Source organism: Sorghum bicolor, chromosome 8, assembly GCF_000003195.3.
Source record: "Sorghum bicolor cultivar BTx623 chromosome 8, Sorghum_bicolor_NCBIv3, whole genome shotgun sequence".
Classification (NCBI taxonomy): domain Eukaryota; kingdom Viridiplantae; phylum Streptophyta; class Magnoliopsida; order Poales; family Poaceae; genus Sorghum; species Sorghum bicolor.
In genome coordinates, this window is record NC_012877.2 from 21,035,569 (window position 1) to 21,053,725 (window position 18,157).

At 46.9% G+C, this 18,157-nt stretch overlaps 1 protein-coding gene across 1 annotated transcript; it reads left to right on the forward strand.

Moving 5' to 3' along the window:
* On the forward strand, positions 509–3,412 carry LOC110437539. The gene has a single exon (XM_021466010.1). It carries the CDS (start codon positions 509–511, stop codon positions 3,410–3,412), a length of 2,904 nt encoding a protein of 967 aa, XP_021321685.1.

Sequence of the window (18,157 nt, forward strand, 5' to 3'; positions counted from 1 at the left end):
TCATGTGGGGGAAGACCTACACTAGGAGGCACCGAGCCCGGGACGTGCGCCGTGCAGCGGAACGGGCTGGCGCGCGCGCGGACGCCGATCGCGCGGGCACGGCGCATGCGTCTGAGGGCGAGGCTAGTGGCTAGGATTGGAAAGATATTCTTAGTTGTTAAGATATTTGGTTAGCCCTTAGATTGAGGAGTTGTTGCCTCCGTTTGTTAGGCCGCTGGCCATATATATACCCCCTGTAAACCGAATGTTGGGATTAAGCAACATTATTATCTCCATCTCTCTCTCTCATTCGCAAGCCCAGGTGCTGAGAGGGGTATAACCTCCGCTCTGGAAGACACGGCACGAGACTACGAGCTACGTAGTCGAGGGCCGGCTACCCTAGATCATCAGGCTCTTGACAACCTGGTATCGGAGCTCCACTCGATCCTCTACCTCCGCCGACGCCGCGACTGTGACTCCCAGCCCTAGCCCACCACCAGCGCCGCCATCCCCGACCCCAGCCGCTGCCATGGCTGAACCTACCACTGCCGACCTCTTGAAGGAGCTCAAGACCATGTCCCACGAACTCACATCCTTGAAGGCCGATATGGCGGCCACGAAGGACAAAGCCTCGACGGCCGACAGCTCTGACACATGGCATCGTGAGGGGTTTCGTGACCTCAACCTCCCTCCCTGGCCCAAGAAGTGGGATTTTCCCCGCTACGACGGCACCCCCGATCCGCTCCTCTTCCTCAACAAATTCGAGGCGTACTTCCGCCACCACTGCACCATGGCTGAAGAGCGCATGGGCATGGCGTCTTACCACCTGGACGATGCCGTGCAGACCTGGTACACGCAGCTGCTTGAAGATGAGGGTGCTCCGACGTGGGGACGTTTCAAGGAACTCCTGAACCTACGTTTCGGACCACCCCTGCGTTCGGCCCCGCTCTTCGAACTTGCGGAGTGCAGGCGCACGGGAACGGTGGAGGAGTACTCCAACTGTTTCCAGGCCCTCCTGCCACGTGCTGGCCGTCTCGACGAATCCCAGCGAGTCCAGCTTTTCACGGGTGGTCTTCTGCCGCCTCTCAGCCACGCCGTCCGTATTCACCATCCGGAGACGCTGTCCGCCGCGATGGGCCTGGCAGGCCAGGTGGAGCTGATGGAGCGCGATCGGCTGCCGCCACCAACAGCACGAGCCCCGCCGCGTGGGCTGTTACCGGCACCGGCGCCACGGGCCGCGCTGCCCGCGCCCGCGCCGCAGCTGGCCTTGCTGGCTCCACCAGCGGCTGCACCACCGGGTCGCGACGCAGCCAACCCCCGGTGTCTGACACCGGAAGAGATGGCGGAACGACGTCACCTAGGTTTGTGCTTCAATTGTAACGAAAAATACACCCGTGGCCACAACAGGTTTTGCCGTCGCCTCTTCTTCCTTGACGGGGTGGAGATTGACGACGTCGCGCCCACGGACGACGCGGCGGCCGCCGCTGAAGACGTGGAGGCGCCCGTGTTCTCCTTGGATGCGGTCGCGGGCGTGCCCATCGCGGACACGATTAAGCTACCGGTGAATGTCGGCGACGCCGATCTCCTCGCCTTGCTAGATGGAGGCTCGACGCACAGCTTCATTGGCGAGGAGGCGGCGCGGCGCGCGGGCCTCCCGATCCAGTCCAGCCCCCGCATTTCGGCGGTCGTCGCCAACGGCGAACGCGTGGCCTGTCCTGGGGTCATTCGGAACGCAGCGTTCACCATCCACGGCGCAACCTTCCACACCGATCTCTTTGTGATGCCCCTCGCAGGTTTCGACGTGGTGCTCGGCACTCGGTGGCTCGGCACTATGGGCCCCATCGTCTGGGATTTCGCCTCCCGGTTGATGGCGTTCCAGCGCGATGGCCACCACTTCGCCTGGACGGGCGTGGCTTCACCCTCGACAGCGCACCTGCGCACCCTCGCCGCGGCCAGTGGGGCGCTCCAGGACGAGCTCTTGGTCGCCTATGAGGACGTGTTCGGCGAACCGACGGGCCTCCCACCTCCACGTGGCCGCGATCACGCCATCATCCTAAAGTCGGGCTCCGCTCCCGTCGCCGTGCGCCCTTACCGCTACCCCGCGGCACACAAAGACGAGCTGGAACGCCAGTGCGCCACGATGATCGTGCAGGGCGTAGTCCGCCGCAGCGACTCACCGTTCTCCTCACCGGTCTTGCTCGTCAAGAAGGCGGACGGCTCCTGGCGTTTCTGCGTGGATTACCACGCCCTCAACGCCCTCAGCGTCAAGGACGCATTCCCGATCCCCGTCGTCGACGAGCTCCACGGCGCCCGCTTCTTCACCAAGCTCGATCTGCGGTCGGGATATCATCAGGTGCGGATGCGGCCCGAGGACGTCCACAAGACCGCCTTCCGCACCCACGACGGCCTCTACGAGTTCCTCGTCATGCCGTTCAGGCGGTGCAACGCCCCGGCGACGTTCCAGGTGCTGATGAACAACGTGCTTCGACCACTCCTTCGCCGTTTCGTGCTTGTCTTCTTTGACGACATTTTGATTTACAGTGAGTCGTGGACCGACCACCTCCGGCACATGCAGACCATCCTCTCTGTGCTCCGTCAGCACCAGCTGTTCGTGAAGCGCAGCAAGTGCACCTTCGGCGCCCCCTCCGTCTCATACCTCGGCCACGTCATCTCCGAGGCGGGCGTCGCCATGGATCCGGCCAAGGTGCAGGCGATCCACGAGTGGCCGGTCCCTCGTTCGGCACGGGCGGTGCGCAGCTTCCTCGTCCTCGCCGGTTATTACCGGAAATTCGTCCACAACTACGGCGCCCTCGCCGCTCCACTGACGGCCCTCACCAAGAAAGACGGGTTGTCCTGGACTGCGGACGCCGCCGCTGCCTTCGACGCCCTTAAGGCAGCGGTGACAGCAGCGCCCGTCCTCGCCATGCCCGACTTCACCAAGCCGTTCACCGTCCAGTGCGACGCGTCCACCTCCGGGTTCGGTGCGGTGCTGGTCCTCGAGGGCCACCCCCTGGCGTTCTTCAGCCGTCCCGTGGCTCCACGCCACCGCGCCCTCGCTGCCTACGAACGGGAGCTGATCGGCCTGGTGCATGCCGTCCGTCATTGGCGGCCGTACCTCTGGAGCCGGCGCTTCGTCGTCAAGACCGATCACTACTCCCTCAAGTACCTTTTGGATCAGCGCCTCGCCACCATCCCCCAGCATCATTGGGTGGGCAAGCTGTTGGGCTTCGACTTCGCCGTGGAATACAAGTCGGGCGCGGCGAACGTCGTGGCTGACGACCTGTCATGGCATGACACGGAGGAGGGCACCGTTCTGGCCCTCTCGGCGCCTCCCTTCGACTTCATCGGCAAGCTGCATGCTGCGCAGCGCCAGGACCCGGCGTTCACTGCCCTCCATGACGAGGTCAGCGCCGGCACGCGCACAGGGCCCTAGGAAATCGCCGACGACCTGCTGCAGTACAACAGGCGCCTGTACATCCCCCGGCATCACCTTTGGCTCGAGATATCATCGAAGCGATTCACGGGGACGGGCACGAGGGTGTCCAACGCACCCTGCACTGCCTCCGGCGTGACTTCCACATCCCCAACATGAAGCAGCTCGTCCAGGACTGGGTTCGCTCCTGTGCCGTGTGCCAGCGCTACAAGTCTGAGCACTTGAGCCCGGCGGGCCTCCTGCTGCCCTTGCCGGTGCCCCAAGGAGTGTGGACCGACATCGCTCTAGACTTCGTCGAGGCGCTGCCCCGGGTGCGCGGCAAGTCCGTCATCCTGACGGTGGTGGACAGGTTCAGCAAATACTGCCCATTCATCCCGCTGGCGCACCCGTACTCTGCCGAGTCCGTCGCTCACGCCTACTTCGCCGAGATCATTCGTCTACACGGCGTTCCGCAGTCCATGGTGTCGGACCGCGACCCCATCTTCACCTCTACATTTTTGGCGTGAACTCATGCGGCTGATGGGCACTAAGCTGCACATGACGACGGCGTTCCACCCACAGTCCGACGGACAGTCCGAGGCAGCTAACCGAGTGATTGTCATCTATTTGCGTTGCTTGACAGGGGATTGTCCACGGCAATGGCTGCGCTGGCTCCCATGGGCGGAGTTCATCTTCAACACCACGTACCAATCGTCGCTGCGGGACACCCCGTTCAGGGTCGTCTATGGTCGGGATCCCCCTCCATCCGCTCCTACGAGCCCGGGGACACGCGGGTTACCGCCGTCGCCAAGAGCATGGAAGAGCGCGCTGAGTTCCTCGCCGATGTTCGCTACCGGCTCGAGCAAGCTCAGGCGGTCCAGAAGCTGCACTACGACAAACACCACCGCCATGTTGCATACTAGGTGGGCGACTGGGTGCTCCTTCGTCTACGCCAGCGTTCCGCTGCGGCGCTGCCTCAGTCCCGCGCGGGCAAGCTGAAGCCCCGCTTCTACGGGCCGTATCGCGTCACCGAGCTCATCAACGACGTGGCCGTCCGCCTGGAGCTCCCGGTCGGCGCGCGTATACATGATGTGTTCCACATCGGCTTGCTCAAGAAGTTCCACGGGCCGCCACCGGATGCACCACCGGCGCTGCCTCCTCTTCGTCACGGCGCCATCGCTCCGGAGCCCGAGCGTGCTGTTCGCTTCTGCTTGGCTCGCGGGGTATGCCAGGCCCTTTTTCAGTGGAAGGGCGAGTCTCCGGCCTCGGCAACCTGGGAGGACATCGACGTTCTCCGTGACAAGTACCCTACCCTTCAGCTCGAGGACGAGCTGAGTCTTGAGGGGGGGGAGATATCATGTGGGAGAAGACCTACATTAGGAGGCGCCGAGCCCGGGACGTGCGCCGTGCAGCGGAACGGGCTGGCGCGCGCGGACGCCGATCGCGCGGGCACGACGCATGCGTCTGAGGGCGAGGCTAGTGGCTAGGATTGGAAAGATATTCTTACTTGTTAAGATATTTGGTTAGCCCTTAGATTGAGGAGTTGTTGCCTCCGTTTGTTAGGCCGCTGGCCATATATATACCCCCTGTAAGCCGAATGTTGGGATTAAGCAAGATTATTATCTCCATCTCTCTCTCATTCGCAAGCCCAGGTGCTGAGAGGGGTATAACCTCAGCTCTGGAAGAGACGGCACGAGACTACGAGCTACGTAGTCGAGGGCCGGCTACCTACATCATCAGGCTCTTGACATAACTAGTGATAGCTTACAAAAGTACCTTTTAAAACCACTGAGTTCTTTTTGGAGCTATGTGATATGTGATGCTTACATCAGAATGTGTTCAACCAGCAATGTTTATTTCAGGCTTCTAAGAAAACTACCCTAAAAAATCCTAGCTATCAACAAAGGATGAATATCACCTAAATGGTGCAAGCTATGTGCTTGTACACTGTGGACATCTTTGAACTACTAGGCTAGGTCAATGTGAAATAACAAAGCTAATCCATTAACATTGGGGCAAAAACAGTGGAAAGCATTCTTTGAACCTAAAAAATCAAGTAGTGCTCCTGCCCCGCTTCAGTCCTACTTCGCTTTGCCTGCTCTCCTCCGGGTGGTTCCATATATATATGAAACTGCAGAGGCATACAAACTTTAAGCATTTAGTTGAATCTAGGCGCATATGTCGAATTGTGCTCATTTAGTTGAATACAGACTCATAAGGTGATTTAACCCTTCAAAATTGTACTTGAGTGTTGCAAAATAAAGCAGTTTAACTGACTATGGACATATCATTCTCTCACTTCCTATACTGAAAATAGTGAGGCAGGCAACCTGACAAGAAGGACATAGCTAGATAAGCAAAAAGAAGCACACGATCTAATAAATTATAAATAAAGCATCACTAGATTATTCCATTAGAAAGCTTAAATTGCTCACTCATGATGAGCAGCACACCCCCAATGTCGCAAAATCTTGCTCAGACGACAGAAACAAGTAGGGATGAAACATCTTTCGGTCCAAAGTCAAAAGTTAGTCAAAAGATAGGGTTCAAACACTAACAAGGAGTTAGTCAAAAGTTACAGGTTAGAAGAAAAGAAAGAAAGAAAGAAAGAAAGAAAGAAAGAAATGAGAAAACAAAGAATACAAAACTACAAGCTGTATTTTCTGATGAACAGGTGCTTCATCATTCCAGAAAATACCAAGTTTGAACCATTTCTAGCAGGCCGCAATCATTCTAGACAATACCTTCATCACTTGGAAGTTCATCTGACATTCCTTGGGTTAATCTTGTAACTGGGATAGATACTACAGAAATGGGATAGACAACCTTGTTTGTCCTGCCTAAACTCAAAGCATTTGCCATGATATAACACTAGTACATTGGCACAATATACAGGCGGTTGGTAACATATTTCTACAGGCGTTTTCCGCATCCGCCTGCGCTGGAGGCCAGTACAAATCGTCCATTTCCACAGGCGGTCACTTGAGAGCCGCCAGTATAAACCTTTTACACAGGCGGCTCTTAATTTATCTATTTATTTATTTATTTATTATTTTATTGTTATTATTTAAATATATTGATATTGGTTGGTCTTCTAACATAGCAACATGTAATTTAAATACTTCATCTTATACATACATTTGTATACATCAAAGTTTGGTGCTCAAAGACATAATATATATATACATCAAAGTTTGTTTCTGTACATACGACCAAGAGTATATCCATCATCACACATCATATATATATACATCAAAGTTTGTTTCTGTCCTCTAATAACCCTCTTTAGTAAGTTTGAGCTTACTAATCTCTGTTAGCACTCGGAACTCTGGCCTGGATAATTGACTTTCATCATCATGATATTTGCCTTCACGTGGAATGACATGCTTCATGATGAACGAGCAGATGTCCTCAACTATGTTGTCTAAAGCACGTTCATCCATGCGCTCCGCCGTCCCTTGCTTATATACCTGCAAAGAAAGTTTATAAACATTATATATTTTATGACTTCCAACTTTAATAGACTATTACTTATATTACCTTGTCAGGGTTCCTTGCATATCGTCCGTTTTCTCTCATGTTCTCGCACACGTAGTAGCCACAGAGGACAGATAACGGTGGTTGCTTCATGCACTGTATAACAGGAGAGTGGTTATTTAATTATAGTTGCAACTGTGGTCGTATGTGCATGATTTGTATTCATAATAGTAAATTTTTATACGTACCGGCCAATTATGTATAACCTCCAATGGTTGCCCTGGTCTCTTGGACTCGCACTTTCCATGATTTATCTTATAGAACCTGTATGCCCTATGATCTCAAATAAAATCACTATGTTATTGTCAATTTCTCACTATGCTTAAGTATGCATGCATAGCTTGACTTACACCTCTAGCAGTTTGATGAATGGAGCATAGCTTTCTTTCGGGTAATCTGCGGAGTCTAGTACCAACACCCTTCCCTCCTTGGGATAAATGATGAAGCATATCCAGTGCCTCCTGCTCGAATTAAATCCATGATGCATTTATGCATTGGAATAATTTAGATAGATATTTGTAAACTCACACTTACCCAAAGTGGTACGGGGCCACCATCGCTTTCCTGTCTTGAAACTTTATTAGTGAATGTCCAATGTAGAAGACGTATTTAGCTTCAAAATCAAGTTTCAACTTTCGGAGTTTCTCATCCCATTCTGCACCTTCCAAACCCTGTACCTCTGTGTTGTCATTCCCGATCCGGAATGTGTGCCGATCTTCGGCTATATCTATTGGGCAGAGATAGGCATTTCTTTGTTCAGCACAATAATTTAGGTCCGAACCAAAATACATATCTTGTTGATCATATAACATTCTGCAAGACAGAAGCATGTCAGATATTGAAAATTGATGCAACTACAATGTGTGTAACTATGTAACACTTACAATGCAAATGCCGTTACGATCTGTACATCTAGCATCTCGTGGTTCATCAGTGCCCACATGTCATCAAATGTAAGCAAGCATTTGTCAGTACTCTGGCTGAGAAATGCTATTTGTGGTATGCGCATGCTTATGGTGTCGATGCTAGCAGAAGAGGCTCTCATGTACCAGTCATGAAACCATTTTATACCACTTGGTTTGTTCATAAGTTTGGTCCGACTGAGTAGAGGCTTTCCCCACACGTACTTTTTGGGGATAGTCTTGTAGTCTTCTGCAGTTGGCACCTTGAAATTGACAGGAGTTATGACCTTAGGCGCCGGCACCTCTGACTTTGCTAGCTCAGAAATCTCATGCTCTTGTATTGTGCGTTTCGAAGCAATGCCTGACAAAAATCTCACTTGCCCAGCTGAGTTTTTCTTTGGCTCGAATGGTGAAATCAACTTAGGTATCAGAAATACTTTCTTCTTTGGCAGCTTTGGTGGCTCACTTATTGGTTCTGGATCTTTCAGTTGTGGGGAAGGGGTGGAATTGAATGGTGGTGGAGATTGTGTTGACTGTGGGGTAGAAAGATCATGGAGAGGAGATGGTTGATGGACAGGGAAAATATGGAGAGGTGATTCTGGTGGGTTAGGAAGAGGATCGACATGAGCTGACGACTCTTGGGTTAGTGGCATCTCTTGAGAGGGTGGTGGTGGCTCCCTTAGTTGCACGTCCCTCCGAGGCCATAGGATGAAATTTTTTATCGCCTGTCCCAGTTTCACAATGTCCTCGGGACCAGGGATGCCTAGAATCTCGTCCTCATATCCTTGGACCACGGTTGATACCTCTACTCTACAGTAGTCTATAGGGATGTCAGCACCATGGTATTTAGGTCCTCCTGGGATCTCTTTGCCCGTGGCTACTTCCCTTGTACGATGATTGTTAATCCCGTATCTTATTACAAGGGAGCAAGGTGTAGAACTAACAATGTCGTCAACTGGATAGTGATCCTTATTTGCCGTAGATGCGACACTGCTTGGAATGATTGTTTCACTTGATGCCACCAACGGTTGCGACACCACTGGGACTAGCTGCATTTGGGGAGCTTGAGTGCTCATTTGGGTAGCTGCATTTGACATGGCACTCGCTAGTTTCTGCATCAACTCAGGAGGCAGATTTTCTAGCAACTTCTCCATCATATCTTGGAAGTCTTTCTTAGCCTCTTCCTGAAAATAATTTGCCATTTGATCCTTGTACCGATCACGTTTCTTATACTCATTTGCCCATTGAGGGCTGAATCTATCCTTCCATCCTTCTTTGGATGAGTGTTGGGTATTCTTAACATCATTACCAAAAGTAGACTAAGTTCTCTAAATCTAGTAACGGTGCCAAAAATGCCAAACCTATCCCTCACACCACTTAAGCCAAGTTGTCATCCCCAGCATGATATGAGAGACGCGGCATTGAAATATGCAATTGCTCTTCTAAATAAATAATGAATGGGATCTGCAAGCGCACAGATTAATACCGATGCAGCATTTTAACCGGGAAGTATTCCAGGTATCGTTATTTATATTTTTACCACTGGGAAGGGATTAGCAATCATCAATATTGATTACAGAATAGAATATGAGATTGAGCATATATCATTGCATGTATAATTGAGAACATTATACCTAACTCTTCATACAGGGATAAGTGTCACATAAAGGATATATGAAATAATAATAGTGACAAGGATAACTAATCTGATCTAGCCACATAATAAATATGATAAGCACCTCAATTAGATACTCTAGAAAGTCATTAGCATGGTATTATTAGAACGAACTACAAGAATATTCCCTAAGTTATTCTCAACTATATAGTCTAGCATTATCATAGTTAGTGCAAGCATACTTAGCAATCATTGCGAGACAAGACTACGCCCATGCATAGTGATATTAGCAAGGAATATGAGAAACATAGCAATCACTCCCCTGTAATAATGTTGCTCTGCCAGCCCAATACACGAGAGGGGGACTATATAAGAATCAATGAAGCTGTCACTATCACGAACCACACCACGATCTGGCATATTGGGTACAATCGCAGATAAATACGGTATAAGCACCACGCCTACACAATATCTATCATTTACCCGTGGATCCGATGGATAAACGCTATACGATCCTAAGCATGTATATAGATCGTATCTAACTAAGCCAAGTACATAACTATGATAAACTAAGAACAATATAATCTTGAATATAAGCAAGTAGAGCAAAGTCATAAGCAATATATTGAAGTAGAACAAAGTCATATTCATAATATTGAGGAACAAAGATAATTAGAAAGCAATTAGAAGCATAATTCGAGAATTACCAAGAATCCTCTTGACAGATCCGGAAACCAATCGAAGATTGACTCCTTCTAGTTCTAATCCTATGTAGCTATGCTAATCTAGATGTCTAATTGATGTGGTGGCTCTAATCTTGATCAGAGGCTTCTTGTCCCTTGATGGAACAATGAATTAGGGTTGAGAGGCTCCCTCCTCCAGGGGCCACGGGGTCTGGTTTTATAGTCCCTTCAAGTGAATATGGGCCCTTGGATCAAACCGACATAGATTGTATGGTTTAGATTCATCCTTTAGGTCGGTGGAGATCTCCCGCAAAGCAGAGTCCTGATTGGACTCCAACAGGGGGCGGACGCCCAGTAGGACAGGGCGGGCGCCCTGCCTCTGGCCCCGTTTCGCCGCCGCTTCGGTCTCGTGGCTTCTGGAGTCTTCTAGATGTAAGATAATTGCGCAGCACGTTAATATCTTTACGTAATCCTGACATGTGGGCCTTTCTTCCATATTTCCTGATAACCCCCTGCAGAAATAGACAAACACCAAAACTCGTGGAATTCTGTCAGATAAAACCCTAAGTCTAGATCTTGATTTCATTTGGATCCTTTTCTTTATTTATTTGATAATTAAATTTGATACTTAAGGACCGTCAACAAACTCCCCCAAGCTTACCTCTTGCTCGTCCCTGAGCAAGGATAGACTTAGCTATGGATCATAAGTTATTGCAATATCTTTAAAAATTTGACGGTACACATGCTTTTAAATAAGATCTCATCTCTGAGTTAGAGTAAACTATCAAGACTTAAAACTTACTTACTTTACCCTCACCATGGGACTTGTAACCGTCACTTCTGTCTTGAGTGGTTAAAAGATAGAACAGTCTAGTCAAGTGCCATGTCTCTTATCCTTGATCAGCTATAGCTCTGGGGTTTTTGCAGATTTTCAAATAAAACTCAGAAGTTCCTTGTATGATTCTCTCAGGTCTCTCTTTTGTGGTATTTGTGGATCCTTACCAAGGCATTGATGGTATATGCCTTCTCTCAAGATATGTAGTATTTGTGGTATGAGGCATAGTGACATTGCCTTTTCTCTGACCCTACTCTAATAAGGCTTTAATATCTGGAGTTCATAGGTGGGAGATAAAGTATACATACTTACAAGACATTTATTGTATAGTCAAACCATGGATCCAAAGTAACAAGCCAATAAGCCAAATCAAGATGTGCATGTGTGGCGAATGAATGGTGTATGGTGATGATGGTGATAATAATAGTGAAAACAATGGTGGTGGAAGTCTAATTCTACTTTGCTCTTTTGAGGGGATACATACCTTCCTTGCTATTGAAACTTTATGAGGAGAATGAGATGCTCTTCTTTTTCTTTTCTCTCAAGTGGGTATCTTGCACCCCTAATTCTACTGTCGGACACTTGTCCATTTTTACCTCTCGTCTCACTTTTTCTTTTCTTTCGAGGTTCCGAGCACTTGCTCCTTTTTATTTCCTCGTATCTCTTTTTTTTCTTTTTTTTTCAGAGCATTCATCTCTTGAGATAATATAGCAAGTGGTAGTAACAAGATAACTTGAGCATTTATTTCACAAGGGGAAAATAGAAATATTTTTGGTTATTCTCTCCCGGATTAGGAGTAGAATATTTTTGGGTGATTCTGGAGATGGAATGGGTGGATATATGTGGATGGTACTTCCGGAGTAGAAGTAGCATATATGAGTGAACGTGCAAGTGAATCTTGATTTAACCACATGACAAGCTCCTAAGGGTCTACACAGCTTGACCACACTCAATGCTCATAAGTAGTAAATAGTAAATGTGTGGCTCAAAGTCTAGCAAGCATGTATATATGGCTGTGGTAGGAATTTAAACTCTCATCATACAGGAACTCATCTTGCAACATTTTAAAGATTTTCAAAGATAAAATTCTCCAGAATTCTAGCATCTCTAGGAACAGATAAACAGCAGCTCAACCTTCCCATATCGTATCCGTTAACAACTTAGACTTCAGATCAAGTTTTCATCCCACAAGTTTAGGTCTAGAGCAAGCTTTAAATTATAACAGTTATATCTAAACTTGAGGGAGAACTTAAAATGTGCAAATTAGGCAGAGCAACTATTCATCATATCCATGCTTAAGTTTTATTTAGATACAAATTAGCATAGCCACTTTATTTATTTATTAAACATACTAAGCAAAAGATATATATATAAGTATAAAATCTTTATTTGGTTTTTCATAGTTTATGTATTTTAATATTCTAAAATAATATAAGTATAAAGATAGATAGAAATACTTATCGAGATAAATGGGGGTGCTCTCCCCCAAGCTGAATTTTGACGTAATTTCTCTTGATTTAGCTAGCAGGTAGCAGAGGTGTATTTGAAAGTCAGCAGCATTCTGACAGCGATTAGAATGTCCTCCGTCTCCTAGTCTTCTTGATTCTTAAATTCTGTGGAGCTCAAATAGACAACAAAGCTTGTGGAACTGATTAAGTGTTAGCATAAATATCTAGCCTTTATTATCTTGAGACTCCTTAATAATTATTACTCCCTGTTTTTATATTTTTATTTTATAAAGCAGAAAAATATTTATTTTATTTTTATGCCACCACAGTGAATGTACTTATGGGTTTTATGCCACTCGTCTACTCACATGGGGCTTATAGTTTTTAATTTTTTTATTTTCTTTTTAAGATAGTGTGAATATGATTAACTAAGTAAACTATTTGAAATAAATGAAAGGGAAAGGGTAACTACCAAGTTTCCCTCTTGGCAAGGCGTTCGGTGTTTTTAAGTCCTCCGAACGGGACTCTCCAATTTCTTAATCGTCCTGAGGTTCGTTGGGTGGCGTAGTCGGTACTTCCGGCAGCGCCTTATTTTCTTGTATAGTTATCTTCATTTTCCATACCTGACTCGGTGCTTCAATCTCCTCTGGATAATTCTGTTTAAATTCAACGTCTTCTGACCTTACAACTTCTCCTTCATAGTCTGCCCATCCGTCCTTGATGATCTGCCTCCTCTGGTTGCGGTTGCGTCTTTTTCTGACCTGCTTAGATTCTTCAATGATATAGTTAGGGTCAGTAAAATAACGGCGTACCTTCTCTGAGGGGAAGTGCATATGGACTTCTCCGGTTCCAATGTAGATAATTGCTTTAACGGTCCTGAGGAACGGTCTTACAAGGATGATGGGTGCATCATACTCGTCTTCTCCCATGTCAACAACTTGAAAGTCTGTGTAGACAAAGTGATCGTCTATTTTGACTGGGACATCAGATACTATTCCTTGAACTTCTCGAAATGTCTGATCTGCCATCTGGAGCTGAATGTATGTTGGTCTTAGTGGCATGGTCCCGAACAAGAGCCGATAAGTGACTGTGGCCATTATATTGACGCCCGATCCGGTGTCGCAAATCGTCTTGTAGAAGTTGTATCCATTTATGGAGCAGTAGATGCTTGGCATTCCTGGGTCGTCCTTCTTGGTCAAAAACGGTGACTTAAGTTGATGATCTTGGCCTCCATGAACTACAGTGACCATCTTAGCTGACTCAGTCCACACTTGCTTGTTCCTGTTCCTCCTGTTGGTCCTCTTCCTTGATTCACGTCTGGATTGATCTTGAATTTGTGTAGTCTTGTTCCTGAAGAAAAATGTCTCCTTCTTCCCTTTGACGTAGAAACTGATCTTGGCAGCACTAGCGTAGATGATAGCTCCCGTGGTGTTCAAAAATGGCCTCCCTAGGATGATAGGTGCTCTCTCATCATTTCCGGTCTCTACCACTACGAAGTCTGCTGGGGCATATAAGGTACCAACTCGGACACAAAGGTTCCTCACTATTCCTTTTGGGAAAGTTATCGTCTGATCTGCAAACTGCAAACACATGGTTGTCTCTAATAAAGGATATGTAAAGAAGTTCTCATAGAGTACCCTGGGTATAATGTTGACACTGGAGCCAAAGTCGTAGAGTGCTTCTGGGAAGTCCACCATGCCGATGGAGATCGGGATGACGGGGCGTCCTGGATCGCCTCTCTTGACCGGCAGACGGTCAGTAGAAAATTCAGTGACGGGGTTACTCCAATTACCTGCATCAAACATGTCTACAAGATTTGCAGATTCTAATCCTTCCGGTTGTGATGGTATACCGGGGTTAGTAGTAGGAACAGCAGCAGCTATTTGATTTAACTGAGATTCAATCATTTTATTAAAGCTAATTTGATTCTTGATGGCAGTAGAGAAATTATCCATTCTATTATTTATATTTTCTAGCATTTTATCATTAGATGCCAATTTCTTAGATAGGTTATCCATTAGCTTTCCTTGATTAGACACGAACTCTCTCAAAGGTGGAAAATTATTATTATTGTTGTAAGAATTGTTACCTTGATAATTACCTGAGTAGTTAGGCCTCTGTTGATTCCAACCTTGATTTTGTTGAGGACGGTTGTAGTAGTTGTTGTTGTTGTTGTTGATGTAGTTCACATCCTCAAGCATCTCAGGGCAGTGATTGCCTGAGTGTCCAGTGTCTCCACACTCCTCACAAGTCATGTGAGAGTCGTAGATGTGCATAGCTTCTTTCTTGTCTCCAGCTCTATCGTCGAGCTTCTTCATGAGCAGGTCTAGCTTTGCAGACAGCATGTCTACCTCCTTCAGCTGATGCATACCTCCACCTCTCTTGCGTGTCTGGCTCCTCTCTTCATTCCAGCTTTGATTGGACGCCATCTTCTCCACAAGAGCTGTGGCTTGTGGTATAGTAAGTGATAAGAATGCTCCTCCAGCTGCAGCATCCATGGTCTCTCGGGCACTGTTGCCGAGCCCATGATAAAACGTCTGCATCAGTAGCCAACTCTCCATTCCATGATGGGGACATTCTAGGATGTAGTCTTGAAAGCGCTCCCATGCTTCTGGAACAGATTCATCATTTTGTTGCTGAAAACTCGTAATCTTCCCACGGAGAGCATTGGTCTTGCCCATTGGAAAGAACTTAGCCAGGAAGTTTGTTGAGCAGAGTGCCCACGTAGTATTCTTCTCCTTTGTAGCGTAGAACCACTGCTTCGCTCTTCCTAACAGTGAGAATGGGAAGAGGCGAAGTAGTATAGCATCTTTGGAAACTCCTTGTATGGTGAATGTGTTGCAAATCTTCAGGAAGTGTTGTAAATGAGCACTAGCATCTTCGTGTGCCTTCCCACAGAACTGGTTGGATTGCACCATGTTGATAAGTCCAGGCTTGAGCTCAAAGTTGCCATCGATCTCTGCAGCAGGTCCAGTGCGGATGTTGTCCGTAGTGGGAGCTGAGAACTCGCGGATTGATTTGTTCGCCATGGCTTCGAACTCTGAAGACAAGTTCCGGTGATCTTCTTGATTGGATGAAGCTTCTTCGTGAAGTGTTGATGATTTCTTTAGCTTGGCTCTCGTCTTCTTGAATAATGCTTCAGGATCGTCAACAAAATTTTCTGGAAGATGTCTTCTATTCATACATTCCCCTGCATAAGATAAAATAGAAAAAATATCGGGGTAAAACTGTATGAGAGAATAGATAAGCTCAATCATATTAGTGATGCGAATGATAACTCAAAACCTTTTATTCCATTCCTGATTGGTAATCAACCTTCCCCGGCAACGGCGCCAAAAATGCTTGTTGGGTATTCTTAACATCATTACCAAAAGTAGACTAAGTTCTCTAAATCTAGTAACGGTGCCAAAAATGCCAAACCTATCCCTCACACCACTTAAGCCAAGTTGTCATCCCCAGCATGATATGAGAGACGCGGTATTGAAATATGCAATTGCTCTTCTAAATAAATAATGAATGGGATCTGCAAGCGCACAGATTAATACCGATGCAGCATTTTAACCGGGAAGTATTCCAGGTATCGTTATTTATATTTTTACCACTGCGAAGGGATTAGAAATCATCAATATTGATTACAGAATAGAATATGAGATTGAGCATATATCATTGCATGTATAATTGAGAACATTATATCTAACTCTTCATACAGGGATAAGTGTCACATAAAGGATATATGAAATAATAATAGTGACAAGGATAACTAATCTGATCTAGCCACATAATAAATATGATAAGCACCTCAATTAGATACTCTAGAAAGTCATTAGCATGGTATTAGAATGAACTACAAGAATATTCCCTAAGTTATTCTCAACTATATAGTCTAGCATTATCATAGTTAGTGCAAGCATACTTAGCAATCATTGCGAGACAAGACTACGCCCATGCATAGTGATATTAGCAAGGAATATGAGAAACATAGCAATCACTCCCCTGTAATAATGTTGCTCTGCCAGCCCAATACACGAGAGGGAGACTATATAAGAATCAATGAAGCTGTCACTATCACGAACCACCCCACGATCGGGCATATTGGGTACAATCGCAGATAAATACGGTATAAGCACCACGCCTACACAATATCTATCATTTACCCATGGATCCGATGGATAAACGCTATACGATCCTAAGCATGTATATAAATCGTATCTAACTAAGCCAAGTACATAACTATGATAAACTAAGAACAATATAATCTTGAATATAAGCAAGTAGAGCAAAGTCATAAGCAATATATTGAAGTAGAACAAAGTCATATTCATAATATTGAAGAACAAAGATAATTAGAAAGCAATTAGAAGCACAATTAGAGAATTACCAAGAATCCTCTTGGCAGATCCGGAAACCAATCGAAGATTGACTCCTTCTAGTTCTAATCCTATGTAGCTATGCTAATCTAGATGTCTAATTGATGTGGTGGCTCTAATCTTGATCAGAGGCTTCTTCTCCCTTGATGGAACAATGAATTAGGGTTGAGAGGCTCCCTCCTCCAGGGTCCAGGGGGTCTGGTTTTATAGTCCCTTCAAGTGAATATGGGCCCTTGGATCAAACCGACATAGATTGTATGGTTTAGATTCATCCTTTAGGTCGGTGGAGATCTCCCGCAAAGTAGAGTCCTGATTGGACTCCAACAGGGGGCGGGCGCCCAGTAGGACAGGGCGGGCGCCCTGCCTCTGGCCCCGTTTCGCCTCCGCTTCGGTCTCGTGGCTTCTGGAGTCTTCTAGATGTAAGATAATTGCGCAGCACGTTAATACCTTTACGTAATCCTGACATGTGGGCCTTTCTTCCATATTTCCTGATAACCCCCTGCAGAAATAGACAAACACCAAAACTCGTGGAATTCTGTCAGATAAAACCCTAAGTCTAGATCTTGATTTCATTTGGATCCTTTTCTTTATTTATTTGATAATTAAATTTGATACTTAAGGACCGTCAATAATGAGATGCCTCAAACACGGCCAGGATGCTCTGGGTTACCGAGGCCAACACTAAGGATGTCCCTCTCCCTTCGTGGCTTAAACTTGCCTTCCTGCTGCATGCCTGCCACAGCAAAGATGCTCTTCATTGCTTCATCAAGCATTGGGTCTTCAAAGGACACATCCGTCTTGGTTTCCTTTGGTTTCCGAGCACGGATCCAATTCGCGGACCTTTCACCGACTTGCTCGGACAACACTGGCAACCCTACTGCCTTCTTCGCAGCCTCTTCTTGCCTCCATTTAGGAACTTGGTGCCGGTAACCACCTGTGCCTAGATGGTGGTGGTACTTGTTCCTCTTTGCGAGCTGGGAGTTGGCTTCGCTCCGAGCTAAGAAGTTAGGGTCATTCCTCTGCTCTAGAAAAATAGCCCACTGCCCTTTAGTAATATTGTATTTGGATGTCGGATCCATCCCTATCTTTGCATACTTGACATTCATCTCCGACCTCCAATTTCGGAAACTAACCGCACATTGCTTCATTGTATATGCCTTCACTAAATCTTCTGGCACATTCCTAGGAAACTGGAACCTGGTCTTAATATTATCCCAAATTTTGATCTTGTGATTATTCGACACACCGGCCCAGTTCTTAACTGTGATATCAAGAAAGTACCTCACACAGAAACCAATTGCGTTCCTGTATTTGGGTAGGGCCTCCTCTGGAGCTAGGGGCTGTCCGGTAGGGCTCACATCTGTGATGGCATATGTGTC